Genomic DNA, 23903 nt, shown 5'->3' on the forward strand with positions numbered 1-23903 from the left:
TCTGCTGTCCTCCGAAGCAGACGAAGAGCTGGTCTGAGGTCCTGAAGCTCTGTGTGCGGTCCACGTAAGTGCGCAAAGCGCGGACGGGACAAAGCAGAGCAATGGCTGGGTCTGCCTCCTCCCGGGGCAGCGCTTGCAAGTTCACCACCTGATCCCTGAAGGGTGTGGTGGGAACTTTGGGCACATAACCAGGCCGGGGTCTCAGGACAACGTGAAAGTCATCTGGCCCTAATTCTAGGCACGAATCGTCGACCGAAAATGCCTGCAGGTCCCCTACCCTCTTGACCGAGGCCAATGCAGTGAGGAGCGCTGTCTTCAATGACAGAAACTTAAGCTCTACTAACTGCAGAGGCTCAAAGGGCTCCTCCCTCAAGGCCGACAGGACCAAGGGGAGATCCCAAGAGGGTACCAGATGAGGGCGCGGAGGATTTAACCTCCTCGCCCCTCTGAGGAACCTGACGACCAAGTCGTGCTTCCCCACAGACTTACCGTCTACTGCATGTGCGGCAATAGCGGCGACATACACTTTGAGGGTGGAGGGAGACAGCCTTCGCTCCAACCCATCTTGCAGGAAAGAAAGCACGACCGCGATCGGGCATCCCCGGGGGTCTTCCCGGCGGGAAGAACACCAATCGACGAACAGGTTCCACTTCAGCCTGTAAGCGTGTCTTGTAGACGGGGCTCTAGCTGAAGTGATGGTGTTTACTACCGATGGAGGTAGCCCACCTAGAACCTCCGTCTAGTCCCGTCTAAGGACCATACGTGGAGATTCCACAAGTCTGGACGCGGGTGCCAGAGGGTGCTCCCTCTCTGAGAAAGGAGATCCCTCCTCAGAGGAATTTGCCAAGGAGGGGCTGTCGCGAGGAGCATGAGTTCTGGGAACCAAGTCCGACTGGGCCAGTACGGCGCCACCAAGAGGACCTGCTCCTCGTCCTCCCTGACTTAGCACAGGGTCTGCGCGAGAAGGCTCACTGGGGGAAACGCATATTTGCGTAGGCCCCGAGGCCAGCTGTGTGCCAGCGCGTCCGTGTCGAGGGTACCCTCGGACAGGGAGTAAAACATTTGGCAGTGGGACGTGTCCGGGGAGGCAAACAGGTCTACCTGAGCGTCCCCGAAGCGTCTCCAATCAGCTGGACTACCTCGGGGTGGAGTCGCCATTCTCCCGGAAGAGCGGGCTGACGTGAGAGCTCGTCGGCTGCACGATTGAGCTCGCCAGGGATATGAACGGCGCGAAGCGACCTCAGATGCTTCTGACTCCAAAGGAGAAGATGGCGAGCGAGTTGCGACAGGCGACGGGAGCGTAGACCACCCTGGTGGTTGATGTACGCAACGGTCGCAGTGTTGTCCGTACGGACCAGTACATGCTTGTCGTGTAGCAGCCCTTTGAAGCGGCGCAGAGCAAGCCATACTGCTAGCAACTTGAGGCAATTGACATGCCACTGCAACCGGGACCCTGTCCAGAGCCCTGCAGCTGCACGCCCGTTGCACATGGCTCCCCAGCCCATGGCAGAGGCATCTGTTGAGACAACAATGTGCCTGGATACTTGCACTAGGGGAATTCCTGCCCGAAGAAAAGCAAGATCACCACCACAGGACGGGGTAACTGAGACCTGGTAAGTGCCGCGTCGCCATGCCCATCTCGGGACCCGGTCGTGAAGCCAATGCTGAAGCGGTCTCATATGAAGCAACCCGAGCGGCGTGACAGCGGCTGCGGATGCCATATGCCCCAGGAGCCTCTGAAAGTGTTTCAGTGGAACCGCTGTCTTGCGCTGGAAAGACTCCAGGCAGTTCAGCATCGACTGAGCACGCTCTACTGAGAGACGTGCTGTGAGGTTGACCGAGTCCAACTCCATACCGAGAAAAGAGATCCTCTGCACAGGGGAGAGTTTGCTCTTTTCCCAGTTGACCCAAAGCCCCAACCGGCTGAGGTGGCCAAGCACCGTGTCCCTATGATCGCACAACAGTGCTCGAGACTGGGCCAGTATGAGCCAGTCGTCGAGGTAGTTGAGAACGCGAATGCCTGCTTCCCTTAATGGAACAAGGGCTGCCTCCACGACCTTGGTGAAGACACGAGGCGACAGGGATAGCCCGAAGGGGAGGACTTTGTACTGATATGCTCGTCCTTCGAACGCAAAGCGGAGAAACCGTCTGTGTCGAGGCAGGATTGAGACATGAATGTACGCGTCCTTCAGGTCGATCGCTGCGAACCAATCGAACGGACGGATGCATTGAAAAATGCGTCTTTGCGTCAACATCCTGAACGGGAGCTTGTGAAGGGCCCGGTTCAGGACGCGCAGGTCCAAGATTGGTCGTAACCCACCGCCTTTCTTGGGTACAATGAAGTACGGGCTGTAAAACCCCGACTTCATCTCGGCTGGAGGGACCGGCTCTATCGCGTCCTTCGCCAGCAGGACCGCGACTTCCGCACGCAAGAGAGGGGCATCCTTGCTCAACACAGAGGTGAACCGAACGCCCCTGAACTTGGGGGGATGCCGGGCGAACTGAATCGCGTAGCCAAGTCTGATGGTTCTCATGAGCCAGCGAGACGGCCTGGGGAGCGCTAGCCAGGCCCCCAGAACCCGTTCAAGCGGGACCAAGGGAGCCACGGACGTACCCGCGGCGGGGCAGCGAAGTGGAGCACAGGGGCCCGACTCGGAAGGCAGTGCGTTCCGAAGTGGGGTCTGAGCACGCAGTGCGACACTTACCTGGCTCCAAGGCTGAGTAGGGGGCGCGGGAGAAGGCATCGCGGGAGACCGGACCCTGCTGCTCATAGGCGAAAGGAGAGGGGGACGGGAGTGTGGAGACTGGGTCTCGTGCACTGCCATCCTCGCCCTCTTGGGACCCGGAGAAAAAGGAAACCTTTTTGAGGTTTTGGGTACCACTGGCTGGAGAGGCAGTGGCGGAACAGAATAAAAAGGGAACAAAAGATTCTCCACCCGGCCCTCCTCCGGGGGAAGGAGTGGTGCAGTCACCATCTCCTGAAGAGCAGGATCCAGAGACTCCGGGTCGCCCGTCTCAGGGCCGCCGCTTGCCCTGGCGCTTTGCAGATTTGGCAGGGGCAGAGACGGGCTGCGCCGCTTTCCTGCGGCCAGCTCCACGCTGCCGCCGTTGTGAAGGCTGCTGCTGGGGCCGAGGTGGAGCGGAGGTGGAGGCCGCAGGAGGGCGCTCTCGGCGACGAGCAGACGGAGGGGCTGCAGCCGGCGGTGGGGTGGAGACAGCAGTGGACCGCCGGGGCAGGATGTGTCAAAACGCCTCTGTCTGCTGCTGTGCGGCGGAGAACTGTTGGGCAAAGCCCTCCACCGCTTCGCCGAATAGGCCGGCCTGGGAGATCGGGGCGTCTAAGAAACGGTGTTTGTCAGACTCCCTCATATCCGTCAAGGTCAGCCATAAGTGGCGCTCCTGGACCACCAACGTGGACATCGTCTGACCCAGGGCCCGCGCCGTGACTTTCGTCGCCCAGCAGCACTGTAAGCCTTGGCCGTCAGAGCGGACGAGAACTTACAGGCCCTGGACGGAAGGCGTGGATTACCCCTCCAGGCGGCAGCGCCCTGCGGGCAGAGCTGCATTGCAATGGCGCGCTCAACTGGGGGGATCTCCACATACCCTTGGGCCGCCCCACCGTCGAGGGTGGTGAGGACGGAGGAGGCACTAGGTCTGTTTCGGGCAGAAAAAGGTGCCCTCCAAGACCTAGTCACCTCCTCATGCACTTCCGGGAAGAATGGAACCGGAGGCGGTTGCCTGCGATCGGCCTGCGCCCCCAGGAACCAATCGTCCAGCCTTGAGCGTTCGGGAGAAGGAGGAGGCCTCCAGTGCAGCCCGATGCTCTCAGCGGCCCGGGAAAGCATAGCAGTCAGTTCTGGATCTGACTCGGTCAACGCCACTCTTCCTGATGGAGGCAGCGCAGCCGAATCATCATCTCCAGAACCTAGCTCATCCCCCGATGCAGTGACCGACATCCTGTCATCTGCTGGAGCTCCGAACGAGATGCTGGGCCCCGCCCTGTCCGAGGACTCCACAAGCTCGTCCGGGAACCTCAGACGGTGCGATGCGCTAGAGGAGTGAGAGGCCCGCGGAGACGCACTCGACGGGGAAGCTCTCGCTGTGATCCTCAAGTCACCCTGACCATGAGCCGAAGTAGCCCTCCGAGAACCAGAGGAACTAGAACGGGGCATGGCAAGGGGGATACCCCCCCGCTTGACGAGGAGGTATCTGGAGCGCAGCATCGCGATGGTCATGTTCCCACACAGAGAACATGAATCATCCACGAGCGCTGCCTCAGTGTGCTGAAAGCCCAAGCACGAGACACAGCGATCGTGACCATCAGATGAAGCCAGGAAACGGCCACATCCAGAAACACACGAGCAGGAAGCCATCTTTAAAAAGACGCCCGTCGCTTGTGGAGCTCTTTCAGAATTTGCTCTTTTTTGAAAAGAAATTCTCTTTCAGAAAAAGTGTTGAAGCGCCCAGGAGAGGTCGCAGCGCGACCGCAGAATGAGAACTGCAGCACGCCGAGATGAAGCAGCAGCACTGGACCGCAACCTCCGCTGACGCGCCGTAACACCAACACTCGTCAATGCTGTCTTGTAGCACACTCTCGGAGATTCGCAGAAAGGCTCGGCTCCGAAGTGAAAAGCTGATGTACGTTTGCACGCGCTCTCCTTTTATACCCGCACTGCAGGGCGGGGTGCGCGTGGCGAAACACGCACGCCAACTGTCATTGGCTTGTTTTGTTAACACTCGAAGATGATTGGGCTCTCGAGCGAGATCCCATTAGTCAGTCACACTGACGTTACGTCGAACGTGACTGACTGATAGGGAACTACTAAATTTCAGCTTTGAAATTTCACAGAACAACAGTAAATGTGACTGCACTTTAAAAGCCTATACGGGGCCATTCACACATAATGGGGTTTTGCATAAAAACAGTGACACACTAGGCAGTGGAGTGAAAAAAAGGTCTTAGAGATGTGTTTTTACGAAGTTGAACTTCTTTTAACTTCAGTTCTGCATTTTTAGACTGACTTGTCATACGCAATTGAGTCTGTCCATTTTCTCTCCATCGATCACATTCACTCTCTTTTCCCCAGTCTGCAATCAGCCTCTCCTGCAGAGCCATTAATTTTGCTTTCCTGAAAATAATGATTCATGTTTAATTATGGCTCATACTTGCTGCAGAGGTGTGTGTGTGTTCAGTCATTCATCTGTACTGAATTATTCAGTTATAAGGCCGCATCCATGTATGTCCATTTGCATTGAATGTGTCAGAAAGAAAGCTAAATGTGTAGTAAGCTTTACTTACTACAGTTCATAAGTGTCAATCTTACAAATGAGAAGCAACAGTCTCTGACTGAGTTCAAGGGTGCGATGAATATTTAACTCTATTATATTTAACTCTTAAACTTAAAAAACACATGAACAAAAGGTCATGAGAATAATGCTACACTGAGAATCTAGTGGAACACTTACTTATATAGTTTAATGGCATCATTAAATTCTTCCATCTTCATGAGCGATTGTTAATTTTATTCTGAAGACTCAAAGTCATGGTCATTGACATCCAGATTTATCATGCAAATAGTAATAGCAAACTATTTTCAGCTTATAATTTCATAATGATAGCCTTTTACTCTTAAATTTTTGCAAACCTTTCAAACCCTGGATGTATGGAGATCCTATGTAAGCTTATTTCTGGCAATTATGACTTTTTATCTCACAATAATTTATCTCATAATTATTCATATTTTAAATGAATAAAATTAACATATTTTTCTTAAAAATATGCATGCATGTGTGTGTATTTATATATACACAGTACACATACACACGTGGTCATAATTGTTGGCACCCTTGGTAAATATGATCAAAGAAGGCTGTGGAAAAAAGGCATTGTTAATCATTTTGATATATTATTTAAAAAATTCACAAAAATCTAACCTTTCAATGGAGAATAAGAATTTAAAATGGGGGGAAATATCATTCTGAAAAATATATTTTTCTCTAATACACATTGGCCACAATTAACGGTACACTTTTATTCAGTACTTGAAACTTTGAAACCTCCATTTGCCAAAATAGTATAGGAGTTTTCTCCTATAATGCCTGATGAGGTTAGAGAACACCTGACAAGAGATCAGAGACCATTCCTTCAACCAGAATCTCTCCAGATCCTTCAGATTCACAGCTCCATGACGGTGCTTCTCCTCTTCAGTTCACTTCACTCAATCCATGATGCCATGTGTCTAAACAAGATGTCCAAGAGCTCCAGCAGATATATAGGCCCACAACATCAAAAATACAGCAGTATATTTCATTGTACACATGGGGTACTTTTTATCCCTGAGTTCACCAAACCCATCTTGAGTGTTTGCTGCTAAAAAGCAAAATATTTAGTTACATCTGACCATAGAAGCCAGTCCCATTTGAAGTTCCAGTTATGTCTGATAACTGAATATGCTGGAGATTGTTTTTTGGTGAAAGCATTTTCTTTTCTTTTTTTTCTTGAAGCCCTCCCAAAAAACATGTGGTGATGTAGGTGCTGTTTGATAATTTTTTTAAGGTTTTCTGACCACAAAACTCAACCTTTTTCTGCAATTCTCCAGCTGTGGTCCTTGGAGAGTCTTTATACACTCAAACTCTCCTCCTCACCGTGCATTAGGACAATATAGACACACGTCCTCTTGCAGGCAGATTCATAACATTTTCTGTTGATAGGAAATTCTTAATTATTGCCCTGCTGGTGGAAATGGGAATTTTCACTGCTCTAGCTCTTTTCTTAAAGCCATTTTCTAATTTGTGAAGCTCAATTATCTTTTGCTGCACATCAGAAATATATTCTTTGGTTTTTCTCATTGAGATGGGTGATTAATTTGGAATTTGGGCTTTGTTTTCCCTCCTATTTATATTTCTGTGAAACAGGAAGCTATGGCTGGATAATTTCATGTTCATAATCACCCTGGAGTGCTCAAAATTGTGAATATGAATGGGAATATATTTCAGATATATTTTACTCATAAGAATTTCTAGGGGTGCCAGTAATTGTGTCCAACGTGTATTTGAGAAAAAAACAAATTTTCATAATGATATTTCACCCCCATCTTAAATTCTTATTCTCCAATGAAAGCTTAGAATTCTGTGATAAAAAAAAAAAAAAAAAAAAAAAAAATATATATATATATATATATATATATATATAAATATATCAAGTTTTTGTTTGAAACGGGCAAAATAATATGCCAATGGGGTAAGCAAAATAATCTTGTTTTCTGTTTGAAATAAGATTTTTTTTTTTGCTTACCCCATTGGCAGATTATTTTGCTTGTTTCAGGCAAAAACTCACTTAATTTTACAAATATGATTAAAAGATGAATATGAGACAAAACTACAGAATGTCACATTTTATTATTGGGTGATTCAACACATAAATGATTTACCAGCTAAGAAGTTCAGCACTTTTAGAGTTTCATCCCTCTATCTGATGTGAGCATAAGTATTGGAACAGTTGCCTCACAGGTCTTTCTAAGTGATCAACTGTCTCCTGTTGCATTAATTCTTCAGATATTAAAAGCAGGGAATGTGTCGTATCAGTTATATCTATTACTTCTTTATTCTGAATCTTGCATTCGATGATGACACACACAAACCAGGATGAAGATGAAGGAGCTGACTTTGAGAGAAAAGCAAGCAATTTGGATGCTAAAAGAAAAGAGGAAGTCAATTAGAGCTATGGCAAAAATAAAGGGCATGGAGAAATCAAGAGTTTGGAAACCACCAGCAACCATCAACTACCTGATGGGCTGAGAAAACAACAGTAGTTGATGACAGACAAATCATAAAATCTGTGTAAAATCTGTAAAAATTAACCCTAAAAGACGTGTCTGTAAAATCATCAACAACTTTCAGAAAGCTGGGGTGATGCTCTGACAATCTACTGTCCTCAGGAGACTTTGACACAGAATTACAGATGCTACACAGCAAGATGCAAACCTCTGACCAGCACCAAAAATAGAAAGGTAAGTTTAGAGTTTGCAAAAAAGCACAAAGGTGAGCCAGAAGAGTTTTGGAACTGTGTTTATGGACCGATGAGACAAAGATAAACCTTTATCTAAGTGATGGGAACTGCAAATGATCCCAAGCATACAGCCTCATCTGTAAAGCATGGTGGAGGTGGTGTCATGGCATGGGTATGCATGACTGCCTCTGGAACAGGCCCAACTTTACTGATGACTTAATGTATGATGACAGTAGCAGGATGAATTTGGAAGGGTACAAAACCATCTTGCCAACCAATATTCAAGAAAATGCCATCAGATTCATTGGGAAGTACTTCATATTGCATCAGAACAATGACCCAAAACACCCTGCCAGTTCAGTCAAGGAATTTATAAGAAAAGTATTTCAAAGGATGAGACCAAGAGTCTGGTGATGTCTATGGGTCACAGACTGCAACTAAATAATAGCTTTTAATCTTTTAAATCTGCCTTATGTTCAACTGTCCCAATACTTATCACATCAATGAGTGGGATGAACTCTAAAAGTGCTGTTCTTTTTATTTAGTAAAACATGTATGTGTTGAAACAGCTAATAATAAAATGTGACATTCTGTAGTTACTAGTTGCAGCATATTCCTCTCAATACATTCCATCCTATGGAAACTTATTGTAAAAGTTTCCCTGTATCATGTAGTAAAAAATAAATAAACAAAAAATTTAATTGCTTATAAAATTGCTTTTAAAATTAAATTTAAAACTTTTTATCTCATAATTATTTTTTCACAATTGGGATATAAACTTTCTATGCATTATTTATTTATATATATATATATATATAATTCTGAGAAAAAAAGTCACAACTGTAAGATGTTAACTTGCAATTGTGAGAAATAAACTTGCATTTCTGAGAAGAAAAGTCTGAATTGTGAGACATAAACTTTTGTGAGAGTTTGCAAGAAAAAAAAAGTCAAAATTATGAGATAAAAAGTTGCAATTACCTTTTTTATCCATGGGATATGCTGCTAAAACCATTTTACCAATCAGCATTTTTGTCTTGTTTTCAGTTAAAAAAAACTAAACAACCCTAAACAAGGCAATTTTACTTGAGAAGAATTTCACAAAATATTGAAATGTGTTTTTAGTGAAAATACATTCACTTTTAACTCACTGGAAAATAAAAATAAATAATGCTAATAGCTAATTACATTGCACAAATTTGGTTTTAATTCATTTATTGCTTTTGATTTAATTAAACTGATTTTATTTCATGGGTATTAAGACAAAAATAATGATTTTTTTTGCACAACAGGCCGACTGTCAAGCTGAGACATACCCTTTCCAAAATAATGCGAGACATGGTGGCGTTTGCATCCACTATGATGGTGGCAGTCTTGTCATCGCGGATCTCCTTGAGAAGGGGGGTGGGATCCTGGCTGTCATCCAGCATGCGAACGGAAAGGGTCTCCTTGGAGATGAGAAACTGTCGCAGTAACACCTCCAGGTTTAATAGGCCTGTTGAAAAGGGGCACACACAAAAAACTTCAGCGCCCTGAATCATGTCACCTTTGCTCACAACAAGAAATACATCCTCCCTCTCTTTTCACAGCAATTATGATACCATGGAATAGTCCCTTTTAAGGGACTAGAGTCGATTTTCTGTGGGTGTAATAAATATAATGCAATTACATTTGTCTGAAAATTTCAGCTAAATTATCTGCCAATATTTTTTAATTGAATTCAACAATGATAACACAGCTTTTATTTTTTGCTGTACTGTATGTCCGCAACTAATTTAATTAGCAAAATCATAATCACCCGAGTGTTTAATCTCGGTTCCTTTGGCAATTATGAGGCCCAGGAGAATACAGGACTTGCGAAATGCACAACACTCTATCGCAACAGAACGTGACATCGTTTTTTTATGATCTGACTCTTTAAATCTGAAAGGCTTTAGCTGCTGACTTCACACATAAAGTGGCCGATGCCATTGCTCACAGCTGTCATCTCAATTTCCTGCCGAGTTACTCAGCGTATATTTGATTACCCATAAGCATTCGGTTTCTGTCTTTCGCTCATTGCACATCACATGCAATTTCACATTTAGTGCACTACATTAAACATGGAGCTATAGGATTGCGAGCTACTGCGCCGATCAAGTTGGACAGGAACTTGTGAGAACATCAAAAAAACACTGAGTTATTATACCAACTCTGCTAATTTTGCTCGGCTTAATGGACTTTAAATTAGGGAGGATTGGCTAAGAGGGCAAAATGTGAGGATACATGGAAGGTAAATGAGAAGATGAAAGAGTGCAGGGTTAAGTTAGCACAGTGGGTAAGGTGTTAAAAAGAAGGTTCCAGCATTGGCAAGAGAAAAGCACAAAGCCGCTTCCCACACAGAGACTGTGATAAAGGCTTAGCCTCCATTCACTCTGAGCAGCCAGTCATTTCCTCAGCTATCACTTTCCACTGGGCTTTTACAAAGCGCCAACTTCATTTATCTTTAAAGTGCACACACAACATGGACATATGCTACAGCTGAAAATACACACATACTTAAAAGCTCAGCGGAGCACATTGCAAACATAGTAGAAGACTATTCGCACAGGTAAATAACAAGTATGTACACATGCACTCAGAGGACTGGATTTGACTACGCTACAATGCATAAACAATTCCTCAAATCTGAGGTAAAGTCAGCTTTTGTGCTAACTTCTGCTAGACTTGTGCTTAACTGCCACTGCTGAAGAAACAAACAAACAAACAACAACAACAAAAAATGCAGGTTTGCTGGTCTAATGTAGTCTCTGGGCCAGGTTAGGCTGGTTTTAGAAGGGTTTTCAACAAGCTAAACCAGCAGAATGCCTGCTTCCTAATTAACAGGGAAAATGTTCTGTCAAGTTATGAACAAACTTTCTTCCTGTAATGTTAATAGAATGTTCATCCGTTCACTTATTTGGTCTTTAATAATGTTCACAAAACATTAGTAGAAAAACATTATTCATAGAAACATTTTTCCTGAAACATTTGGACACCAATCTAACATTTTTAAATTAATTCAGAAGAAAACATTCAAATTTTAGCAAAATGTTCATTGAACATTTTTGTCAGTTAGACCAGCAAACCAGATGGTTTTGGATATGTGGTGTTCGCAATTAGTGTTCTTCAACTAAACATCTGCTTTCTAGTAGGTACTGTATATTTAATGTTGGTATAACAGTTACGACAAATCAGCAACAACAACATATCTTTTATTCTGTGACATACGGTAGATCAACTGAGTGTATGGACTAGTGAAAAAGAAAATAAATTCAAGATGTGGACTTGGTTCTATACAGTAGCCATTAACAGAATTTTGATATGTGGGTGTTGTACTCAAAAATAAACGCAATGATTGGAGAGTGCTGGGATAGATCAACAGAGAGAAGTCTATCATTTTACTGTAAGATTATGACTGTTAAGGGACGACGTCAGACACAAAAGGTAAGTGAACAACCCAGTGACTTTATTGACAAGCTTCGTGCAGAGAACAGTGCAGCTGGTGTCGAGGGGTGAGTGCTCTTATATTGGTTGGTGATGGCAGTAGATGAGGCACTGAATGCAACCCTTGTGATTTCCAGGTGCTCGGAGCTGGGCAGATGTTGAGGACCGGAGGCTGACCACAGCGGAAGGCAATCTACATAGAACAGGACAGCAGAACAGAGAGCAGAAGGTAAGTACAACAGGAAGGTAAGTGAGGATATACTCATCGGGTATCGACTTGGCTGATAGGAGTCCACGTTGCATCAACGAGATCGGACGATGAAGTGACTGTGGTGAGTGCCTTTATAGTGCTCTTGATGAGGGTGATGATGAGGTGCAGGTGCGCGTGGTTAGAACTCAGGTGATGCAGATCGTGATAGTTGGCTGGGTGGAGAGCCTGGCCGTGCTGTTACAGTACCCCCCTCTCCACGGCCCGCTCCCGAGGGCCGACCCCGGCGTCGTGGTGGCCTACCCCGACCCCGTGGGGCTGGAAGTTCTGGATGAGTGGTATGGAAGTCCTCCAGGAGTGACGGGTCGAGGACATCCTCTCTTAGCACCCATGAGCGTGCGTTCTTCGGGGCCGTAGCCTTCCCAATCGACTAAGTATTCTAGCTTACCACCACGGCGCCGGGAATGCAGGATCTCTCGGACCTTGTAGATGGCACCTTCCTCCACGATGAGAGGGGGTTCCTCGACCGGACCAGGCTCTGGGGAAACAGAAGGTGAAAAGGGTTTTAGTAGTGAGACGTGGAAAGTCGGATGGATCTTGTATTGTGGAGGTAATTGGAGTTTGTAGGTGACTGGATTGATCTGTTCGATAATGACAAAGGGGCCAACGAATCTGGGACTCAACTTCCGGCTAGGCAGGCGCAGTCTGATGTCCCGGGTAGACAGCCATACCTTCTGTCCAGGATGGTAAATGGGAGTGGCTGAGCGTCAGGCGTCCGCTGTAATCTTCTGCCTGCGCACTGCCTGCTGTAGCTGATGGTGTGCAGCGTCCCAGACTCTCTCGCTCTCCCGGAACCAGTAATCGACCGCGGGGACGTCGGAGGGTTCTCCTGACCATGGAAATAGAGGGGGCTGGAAACAGAGTACGCACTGGAAGGGCGTGAGTCCAGTGGCGCCTTGACGCAGGGAGTTTTGCGCGTACTCGTCCCAGCCCAGAAACTGGTTCCAGGAGTTCTGGCGGCTATGGCAGAAGGTTCTCAGGAAGCGACCAATTTCCTGGATTTTACGTTCAGTCTGTCCGTTGGACTGCGGATGATATCCGGAGGTGAGACTTACGGTCAGACCTAAGACTGAGAAGAATGCTTTCCAAATCCTTGAGATGAACTGAGGTCCTCTGTCGGATACTATGTCCTCCGGGATGCCGTAGTATCTGAAAACATGATTGAATAGAAGTTCAGCAGTTTGAAGGGCTGTGGGAAGCCCTGAGAGCGGGATCAGACGGCAGAATTTGGAGAAGCGGTCCACAATGACCAGTATGCAAGTGAAGTTATCAGAGGCAGGTAGATCTGTAATGAAGTCCACTCCTAGGTGTGACCAAGGGCGGTTAGGTATGGGTAGTGGGAAGAGTTTACCGGCTGGAAGATGACGGGAGCTCTTAGATATGGCACAGTCCGGACAGCCCTGAACAAACCTTCTCACGTCCCTGGCCATGCTGGGCCACCAGAAGCGGTCTTGTAGCAACGAGAGAGTAGCGTTGGCCCCTGGGTGGCCAGTACCGAGGGATGTGTGAGTGGAGTGGATGAGTGGGATACGTTGGGTCCTGGGAACATACTGGTGGTCAGGAGGACAGCCCGGCGGATTGGCTGGAGGAGTGGCAGAGGCCACTGGTGGAGAGGACCATTGGATAGGGCTAGTAATTATTTCAGTAGGCAGGATACTCTCTGGTTCTTCCGGAGTCTCCACGGGAGAATAGACTCGTGATAGTGCATCCGCCTTCAAGTTACGGGGACCTGGGCGATAGGAGATCTTAAAGTTAAAACGAGTAAAGAATAAAGCCCATCTGGCCTGGCGAGGGTTCAGTTGTTTTGCATCTCGTAAGTACTGGAGGTTTTTGTGGTCTGTTAGCACCAGAAAGGGATGTATGGCCCCCTCCAACCAATGCCTCCATTCCTCTAGAGCGAGCTTGATGGCTAGTAACTCACGGTTTCCGATATCGTAGTTCCTTTCCGCCGGGCTGAGCTTACGGGAAAAGGCACATGGATGGAGTCTGGGAGGTGTCCCCTGCTGCTGCGAAAGGACCGCACCTACTCCTGTGGTCGATGCATCGACCTCCACGACGAAAGGTAAGTCAGGGTTGGGATGGATCAGGAGAGGTGCGGAGGTGAAGGCTTCTTTTAGGTTCTGGAAGGATTTGGTGGCGTTAGTGTTCCAGGCTAATGTCTTGGTTCCCCCCTTGAGTAAATCAGTGAGTGGGCTGGAGACGGTACTGTAATTGGCGATGAAACGACGGTAGAAATTTGAAAATCCAAGGAAACGCTGGAGTTCTTTGATGGTGGTGGGTTGTGGCCAGGAAGTAATGGCTTCCACCTTCCTCTTGTCCATGCGGATGCCACTACTGTCAATGATATATCCGAGGAAATGAACTGAAGACTGATGAAAGGTGCATTTTTCGGCTTTGAGGTAAAGATGGTATTTACGGAGTTGCTGGAGGACCTCCGCAACGTGTCGACGATGTTCGGCCAGGCTCCGGGAGTAGATCAATATGTCGTCTATGTAGATGACGACGAAACGATGGAGGAACTCCCGGAGCACCTCATTCATAAATCCCTGGAAGACGGAGGGGGCGTTGACCAGCCCATAGGGCATGACCCTATATTCATAATGGCCAGTGGGTGTGACAAAAGCTGTCTTCCATTCATCCCCCTCCCAGATTCGAATGAGGTTGTAAGCGCTGCGGAGGTCCAACTTGGTGAAGATGGTGGCACCGCATAGTTGTTCCAGGGCAGCTGGTACAAGAGGAAGGGGATAACGGTATTTGATGGTTATATCATTGAGTTTCCGGTAATCTATGCAGGGACGAAGACCTCCATCCTTTTTAGCCACAAAGAAAAAGCTGGAAGCAGCAGGGGAGGTAGATGGAGTAATATATCCTTGCCTTAAGGCCTCCTCAAATGTACTCCTCCATGGCCTTCTGTTCTGGTAGTGAGAGCGGATAAATCCTACCCCGTGGTACTGGCTCACCCGGTAGAAGGTCGATAGCACAGTCCCATGGCCGGTGCGGTGGTAATTGGGAGGCCCTTTTTGGGCAGAAGACGTCACTGAACTGGAAGTAATCCGCAGGAATGTCGACAGATTGCTGAGCGACCAGGCTCTCTATGGTGGTGGCGTGGAGCGGTAAGGCAACAGGGGCTCTGGAAGCGGGTTTAGGCAGATGTGGAAAGCATTGAGGGAAGCAGCAATTACCCCATTTTAAGATGTCTCCATTGCGCCATGACAAGGTCGGGTTGTGTTGGACCAGCCAGGGGAGACCCAAGATGATGTCTACACTAGATTCTTCCAAAACCAACAGATGAATCATCTCCAGATGCAAAAGCCCAATGCGAAGCTGTAAAGGACCGACACAGCGTCTCACATGACGACGGGACAGGGATTTACCTGTTATGGTCTTGATCTGGTAAACGGTCTCAGTGGCTGTGGTCTGGAGCTGGAGCTGTTTGCAGAGGGATCCGGCGATGAAGTTCCCCGCAGAGCCGGAGTCGAGGAGGGCGGTAACTGGTAAGGAGATGGAACCAACTGTCAGATACGCACGAGTGGTTAGGGGTTTCATCTTCGGGAAGGTTGGACGAATACCACTCACCGTCAGCTGGGACGGGCGAATTGGGCAATCCGAAATCGTATGAGTGCCGTCTCCACAATATAGACATAAGCCCCTCTGCAAACGTCTCCGCCTCTCTGCCGGCGTGAGGTGGTAGGAGTCTGTCAACATGGGCTCAGGCTGGTCTCGGGTCGCTGGTCGGGGGAAAGGAGGGTTAGCAATATGGGGTGTTGTGGAATCAGTGCGGCAGGCTTGCATTCTCCTAGAACAATGGACAGCCAACTGAATAAACTGTTCCAAGCCGATGGTGTCATCATGCGCCGCTAGTTGTAGGCGCACAGCTGGATCCAAACCCTGACGAAAGGCAGTCAGTAGAGAGGGCTCGTTCCATCCGCTCGCGGCCGCGAGGGTACGAAACTTGAGGGAGTACTCATGCGTGGTCATGGAACCCTGCCGCAGCTGATATAGCTGTTCGCCCACCGTGGAATCTCCTGGAGTGTGACTGAAAACTTCCCGGAAATGGGCTATAAACTGGGCAAAGGATTGAGTAGCGGGACCGGCCTGGGACATAATAGTTTCCGCCCATTTCAGTGCTGGACCGGAGAGGGAAGAGATGACAAAGGCGATCTTGGATTTATCCGTAGTGAACATCTGTGGGTGAAGGTCTATCGTAAGCGAACACTGCAGGAGGAAGCCGTTGCAATTCTCAGGTTCACCTGAGTAGGGCGCTGGTCGGGCCATGGGACTGGCGAACATCACTGGCGAGGGAGAACTGATGGCTGGCGGGTTAGACGGAGCGGGTGAAGGTGCTGGTGCAGCGGACTGGGTGAGGAGCTTCTTCAGAGTGTCCACAAGTTCTTGAAAAGGGTCTGGCGTGCTCATCGTGTCAACGGTGTGGTCCGATCTTCTGTTAAGAGACGACGTCAGACACAAAAGGTAAGTGAACAACCCAGTGACTTTATTGACAAGCTTCGTGCAGAGAACAGTGCAGCTGGTGTCGAGGGGTAAGTGCTCTTCTTATATTGGTTGGTGATGGCAGTAGATGAGGCACTGAATGCAACCCTTGTGATTTCCAGGTGCTCGGAGCTGGGCAGACGTTGAGGACCGGGGCTGACCACAGCGGAAGGCAATCTACATAGAACAGGACAGCAGAACGGAGAGCAGAAGGTAAGTACAACAGGAAGGTAAGTGAGGATATACTCATCGGGTATCGACTTGGCTGATAGGAGTCCACGTCGCATCAACGAGATCGGACGATGAAGTGACTGTGGTGAGTGCCTTTATAGTGCTCTTGATGAGGGTGATGATGAGGTGCAGGTGCGCGTGGTTAGAACTCAGGTGATGCAGATCGTGATAGTTGGCTGGGTGGAGAGCCTGGCTGTGCTGTTACAATGACATTTTGATTAAAAATTATGGGGACATACAATATACAGGGATTAATCTGAATAAGATCAATAATGTGCATATTTATAATAAAGGTTAATTTTTAATTCATACCAGCAGCTTTTCATCCTTTCTTTGATATGGGGTGTCAATATACCCTAGCATTACAATAGTTAACAGTTTGAAGAGTTTTTGAAGAGTCATGCTGTCTGGTCATCTTGTTGTTTTTTCAAAATAAGCAAGTTGAGGAGTTCAGTAAACCTTTTATATCAGTACTTGCTAAAAGAAAAAGAGTTAGAGTCAGATCTCATCCTGCCCGGGGCCAGACAACCATTCTTGCACTCTTTTCTTCTCATTAGACAGAAAAAAGGGAAAGCTGAAGGGGTGTGAGCCACTGAAAAAAAAGCTTTTGTCTTCCTCCTTTAACAACGCATGTCAGAATCCCATTACGCTCCTTATCACATTAAATTAATATCTTCCAGCACAAAGGAGAGAACTTCAGAAATAAACACAGCCAGACAAAAGAGAGTTTCCAACGTCCTGCTTCATATCAAGTGGCCTTTTCTAGAAAGGCGATCCTTTCTCTACGACTTCCGTGACACTGACTTTTCATTACAGGGGCTTTTTGTTTGATTTTACAGTACTGTCTTTATTTTATCTACACATTTATCGTATTCTTCTTGAAGAGGCAGGAGAATTAGTTCATCCCAATTCACCCACGTTTCGGTTCTCATCTCTCTGTGGGACGCGGGCTGAATTCTTCACTTAATCATCTTTAATTACAGATCACGTCAAAGCACCGAGAAGAAAGTCAGGCAAACAAGTAGTACAATATTTCTGTTCCTAGCGGAGAGGCACAGCAAACCTGACAGGTGGGAAACCTCTTTGAAGTGTGTGTATTTGATTCTCTGTGTTCAATCTGGGCACCAAAGCTCAGTTCCTTTCAATTAAATCTGTGAGCTCCTTTAGTTCAAGAGGACAAACTTGAAAGAGAATGTAGCGCTCACCTATCTGACCCTGTTCAGAATAATTTGGGAAATACCTTACGAACACAGGGTCTTGCCGATCTTCTGGGTCTCCTGACTGGATAGTACAGGTCAGGCAATTTTGTTCAATAATGAGACCTTACTTGCCTCACTACATGGTACGAACCTTTGGAGCCAGATGAAGCCTAGCACCTCATCCAAAGAAGGGTAATACAGTAGTAGGAATGAGGAAAAACTACATATTTTCAAAAGCTATCACTATTCGTCTCAATGGCAAACGTTACCGTTTAGCATTTTTCATTCATCTCAATGGGTCTCAGCAAAAGCTATTGCTTAGCATTTCCACCGATTTCATTGGTAAAAGCTATTCCATTCATCTCAGTGACAAAATCTATCAGTTAACATTTATATTCATATTAAAAGTCACTTATCAGCGTTTCTATTAATTTCAGTGGTAAAAGCTACTGGTTAACATTTCCATTCATCTCAATGGAAAAGGTTATTGGTTAGCATAATTTTAGTGCTAAAAGCTATTAGTTAGCATTTATCACAGCAACAAAAGTTATCAGTTATCATTTCTATCTATTAATATTTGTGCTAAAAGCTATTAGTTAGCATTTCTATTCATCTCAGCAGAAAAGGTTATCAGTTTACATTTTTCCTTCACCTCAACATAAAAAGTTATCGGTTAGCATTTCTATTAATTTGAGTGATAAAAACAGTTGGCTAGCATTTCTGTTCATCTCAATAGCAAAAGCTATCGGTTAGCACCCTTACGAAAATGAACCATGGTATTATTATAGTAAAAGTATAGTAACCATCGTTTTTTGGCAGACTGAATACCAATTGTATAACCACAGTTTAACTACAAATACCATGGTTACACTTTGGTTGTAGCAGAACCAATTTCTGCAATAGCCATGTTTTTTTTTTGTAGTAAAACCATGGTTCATTTTTGTAAGGGCAATTACAGACACATTTGTTTTTGAGCCAATCACCTAAGCAATACCTAAATAACAATGTGACAGCTGGAAACTGGTTTATGGTACGTACAACTAGAACCACAAACACAAAACCTTCACAAGGTTTCAAAACCTTCATAAGTGACTATCCTGAGCAGTGACATGCAACTTCTACATGACAACATTGCAAAATGTGCAAAAAATTGGTATAATTAGGCTGATTTCAAATTCACCTGACCCTGATTTATGTTTATTTTGTATCCTGTTGCTTCTTCACTATCCTGTCAAATTAATGCCAAATCCTCCAATATTAGCAAATTGCATTTCCATTTACGCATTTGACAAACTGACATTGCATTGAAGCTATACATTTGATCAGTTCAATTAAAAAAGTTGGACCATTTTAAAGAACATTTAAAGAAAGCCTTTCAAAGAACTTTATATCATCAAACTACACACAGAAATCTAATTAAAACAGACATATTGCGCTATAAATATTAAAATATGTATTTTATATAAAATAGATAAAGTCATGCGTTCAATGGCCTCTTGCTGTATAGGTTAGCCGAATGAATAACTGTCCTTTTACAGTGTCATCTCAGCAAGCCAACTCTGTGAAGTATTCATGAGTGGGCCATGCTCTATTAAGCTGTCAGCGTGCTAAGTGATTAATGAGAGCTGTACATCCTGTGAGACTGAGCGTGAGAGAAAAAGAAACAATAACGGAAGACGACAAGCAAACACAGAGGTACAGGTGAACAGGGTTATTACGCTGGCAGCACAGGGAGTCATCATCCGCGTCTTATAGAAATGTATTGAAGGGCAGTCACTATGGTCTGCGGTATTTCCTTGCAAGCCTTTGGCTCGCACGCCCACTTTGCAACCTCATAATGTTTGTCAGCCAAAGCAAAAGTGACTATTACCCACAATGGGCCCCAGACCTGCCACTGCCTGGAGTGGCTAGCCAAAGGTGCATACATATTTGTTACAGGTCTACAAACACATCAACAATAGCATCCTCTAACAGCTGTTTGGGAAAATATTTGTAATGGTGGTAAATGTCTTTTATTGACATATAAATTTTCATATTACCAGCATTACTGATAACTGCTGCTCTACCATGAAATTATCCTTTATTTCTCACCTTTGCAAATGTTTTTTGGTAATTAGTTTACAGTATTTTGCATACTGATTTCTTGAGATTGATTTACTGTATGTGGGAATAGGGATCTTTAAGATTTCAAATAGCATTTCTCTTATAACTATATAACTATGTGAACTATATAAAGGAAATCGCATTGGGAAAGTCATGTTGTAATAAAAAATGTTATTCAAGCGTCAATTAAATGCCCATTTACACCAAGAATAACTATTACAATAACCATAAAGTTTTCAAATTCGTTCTGAAGGCCTGTGCACACTGAGGAATAACTGTAGAAGTAACAATGATAATATTAATAGTACATTATTTTAACTTCCAACAATATATTATCATAAGCGTGTGCTTATGTTATGTCACCTTTAGCTTTAAATACTTCAGTGCTGTAACGACAAATGGATTCTGATTGGTTGTCAACGTGTCAGTGTTTTTATTGTTCAACACCTGGAAAAAAAGTCATTCTGAAAGTGTTTCCAACGGTATCGATGTTGCTATTTTCATAGAATTAGAATGATTATTAAAAGATTACAGTTACCATCCTTTAACTTAAAGGTGCCATAGAATGCATTGATACAGTATTTTAAATTGTTCTCTGATATCTACACAGAAGGTATGTGGCTTAGGTAAGGGCAAAAAATCTCCAGAAACGATTTTACATGTCCATTTACAACCCTAGGATTTCTCCCTAGAATGAAACGGTCTGTTATTGGCTTATTTGGCAGGGTCATGAATAATAATGAGCTCTGCTCTGATTGGCTGTTTCACAGTGCTGCTCAATGTTGAGCTCTGCTCTGATTGGCTGTTTCACAGTACGGCTCATCAGCAAGAAGGAAGCACAGGGAGGAAAATATATATTTAAATACTTTCTCTCGCAATTATATCGTCGGGTAATTATACTGTATATAAAACGCGGGCATCAGGGAGCCGTTATTAATATGCGAGGCATTGAAACTGCTTTTGAACGATCCATCGATCGCGTTATAGTTTCACTTTCAAGAGACGCGATCACACAAACTATGTTTACATTATGGAGCAACAGTACTTACCACACATTTCACAAGATCAGATGCTTGTCAGTGGTGCTCAGGATCTGTAAGTAATTCGCCATCATCCTCATCTCTCCTTACTGAGAGTGAAATCTTATGTACTGTAACAGGCTACCGCTAGCAAGGAGCTAACCATGTCCCTTTAGTGGCTCGCGTTATTTGCTTTCTGTGCCTTTCTGAATACAGACACCAACCCATCCCTGCACTTCACACCCCCTGCACGGCCTGGAACATAAAATTTATTTTGTTATTTTCGCTGTTGTCCGCTCTTGTTTATTTACAATACCTGCAGAGTAGGGGTGGGCGTATCGATCCTAATATCGATAGTATCGATACCAACGTTGGTATTGGTATCGGATCGATACTAGCCTGATAAGATCGATACTTTAGGTTATTTTTTTCTCCTATACACGTAATAACATTCCTAATACATACAACACAGTGTAGACATGTCTGGGTGCATATGCCGCTCTTTTCACATCTCTTATGCAAACATTGCTGCTCCTCCCCTGCTACGCTGTGATTGGTTGTCATGCCATCACGTGACTCAGCGGCTCCGAGCGCGAGCGGATACAGTGAGAGATGGAACGGAACTCCGAGCTACAAAAGAAATGAAAAGGGGAGGAAGGAAATCCTTCACATATTATATGCATATTATACCTGTATACCGAATTTGTCCTTTTTATACAGTATCACTGTAAGGTGTGGACTGAGTTTAGCTTTTTAAAATTATTTCTTAATCTTTAAATTTTCATTATAATGGTTTTCTATGGGAGTAAAATGCTTAACATGTTGTTTAGCATGTTTGCATATATATTCTGGTCTCAGCTGCTTGCAACATATTATATTTTATTAACAAGCTGTATACCGAATTTAGTTTTTATTTATTTATTTGGTCTTTATCACTGGCTTCCTCCATTCATTAATTGCACCATATTAAATGTTTTTATATTGCAATTAGAGAAAATTAAATTCAACATGTTGCATTCATGTTCTGGGTTCATCTGCTTGCCTGTACATGCATAGTAGGCCTATACATTTTTATAAACTATACCGAATTTGGTCTTTTCATATCACAGTTTTGTATTTATTGCGATAATAACAAACAAATATTACAGTATGTATAAAACAAACAGAAAATACAGTACGTGCATAACATACTAAAATCCTTTCAATAATAAACGAGTTATGGTTTAATAGTTCTTTTTCATATCAATGTCTTCATTCAATAAGCCACTTACGTTAAACATTTCTTTATAATGTTTTTTTATGGGAGGAAAATACATAATGTGAAAACTTTGAGCGTTGCTTTCATATTCTGGGCACATCTGCTTACTTGTATATCTAGTTTGCAACATTAATAAGGTGTATACTGAGTTTTCTCTTTTAATATTACGTTCTTAATTTATTAAGCGACATTAATTATTTTTATAACTCTTTTCTTTGGGAGGAAAAGACTTAACATGAAACTGTTTATTGCTTTCATGTTCTGGGCTCCTCTGCCTGCAAAGTCCTTTTAGAAAGGCAAATAATGTCCACGTAGCTTTAAGGTGAATATAATATTAGTCATATCAACATTAGTATTGTTATTTTTTTTAATTGTTGTTGGTCATTTAAATGTATGTTTTTTTACATGACAAGTATCGGAATCGGTATCGGTATCGGCGATACTGGCCCTGTATTTACTTGGTATCGGATCGATACCAAAATTTGCAGTATCGCACACCCCTACTGCAGAGCTTTTGATGGTTCGGATGGTCCGGCTTAGAACAAGGGCGGGTTTATGCAAATGTTGGGGGCGTAGTGATCCCGACTGTTGCGTCACAGTCGGTGTTATGTTCTGATTCGCCTGTTTTTCAGTGGTCTTTTTTAATCACGAGATTTACATATGAAGGAGGAAACTATGGTGTTTGAGGCTCACTGTATGTCATTTCCATGTACAGAACTGTTATTATTTAAATATGCCAGGGTAAAGACAGTTTTTCATTCTATGGCACCTTTAAAGGAAGCAATGTTTTCAGATGACAGCCAATCCATTTGACCGAATGCTAATACACAGTAGTTATCATTAAAGTTACCATTACAGTTATTGTTCTTGGTGCAAATGGGTCTTAAGTCATAAATCTTGAAAAGGCTATTCGTTATAAAGTGTTTTAAAGATTAAGAGACCTCGTGCTACATATAACTTTCTCAATACAATTGACCAAAAAATACAATACACAAGTTCCCTGAGAAATAAGGGGTTTATATCAAGAATATAAATGCAAACATAACTTCTAATTGTAAAAAAGTGAATTTGTGACATCTTGCTCACATATATACATGCACTGATTGCCAGAAATTATATAGTAATATAGTAATATAATATATAGTAATATAATAATATAGGTTATTTTGGAAGCTTGCAAAGTTTAGCATTGCTCTAATGGAATTTTTATGAGAGTCAAAAGCACCTTGGTACAATTTTCTAAAAGTTTTCTGTCAGAATGCATTTTAAGTTTGGTCTGTCGCTGCTGTGAATCTCCTTTATTTTCCTACAGAATTCTTCAGGGAGTGCATGCACTCATTATTAGCTGAAAAACAATGTTATTTTGTTTTTCCTGTTTCCGACTCATCTCTGTGTAGAAAGTCGGGCTTTTACTCTAGAGGTACAAAGAGAAAAACATTTGAGTAATAGTGTTGGCATGAGCGTGAAATGGTTAACTTTAGATTGTACCACAAGACAAACTTTCCAAGTTACCTGAAATGCTGTCTGCTTTCAGCTTTCTATTGTAGAATGAGCAAAACACTGGGTTCTTTTAAGGACTCAGAACTGAGATGAACCTCGGATATTGCTATAATCACAAATGGCATACCAATCCCCCACAGTCAGTCTCTCGAGAGTTTGTTCATCTGAGCACCAGTGTTGTGCATCATTCAGAGGAGAATTGAGAACACCATTTAAATTATAATTAAATTCCTCAACAGGATGCTGAATTTGAAATCAAATAGAATTAAAATGCTACAAATGATTTTCATTATAAATGCTTTTCATTAAACAATTCTGGAAACAAGTATCATGGTTTACACAACATATTTAGTAGCACAACACTGAT

The 23903-nt window shown here is 44.3% G+C and overlaps 1 protein-coding gene across 1 annotated transcript in view; it reads right to left on the reverse strand.

The window, feature by feature from the left end:
* The window catches only part of LOC306851419 (glutamate receptor ionotropic, kainate 4-like), a gene marked incomplete at its 5' end in the record, with an annotated part of 194993 nt that overhangs the window by 106773 nt on the left and 64317 nt on the right, over nucleotides 1-23903 (reverse strand). Inside the window, one exon of the mRNA XM_079387624.1 lies at nucleotides 9322-9500. Coding sequence (XP_079243750.1) covers nucleotides 9322-9500 — 179 coding nt within the window. The remainder of the gene's footprint in view (nucleotides 1-9321; nucleotides 9501-23903) is intronic.

Source organism: Barbus barbus (genome assembly GCF_936440315.1).
Source record: "Barbus barbus genome assembly, chromosome: 31".
Classification (NCBI taxonomy): Eukaryota; Metazoa; Chordata; class Actinopteri; order Cypriniformes; family Cyprinidae; genus Barbus; species Barbus barbus.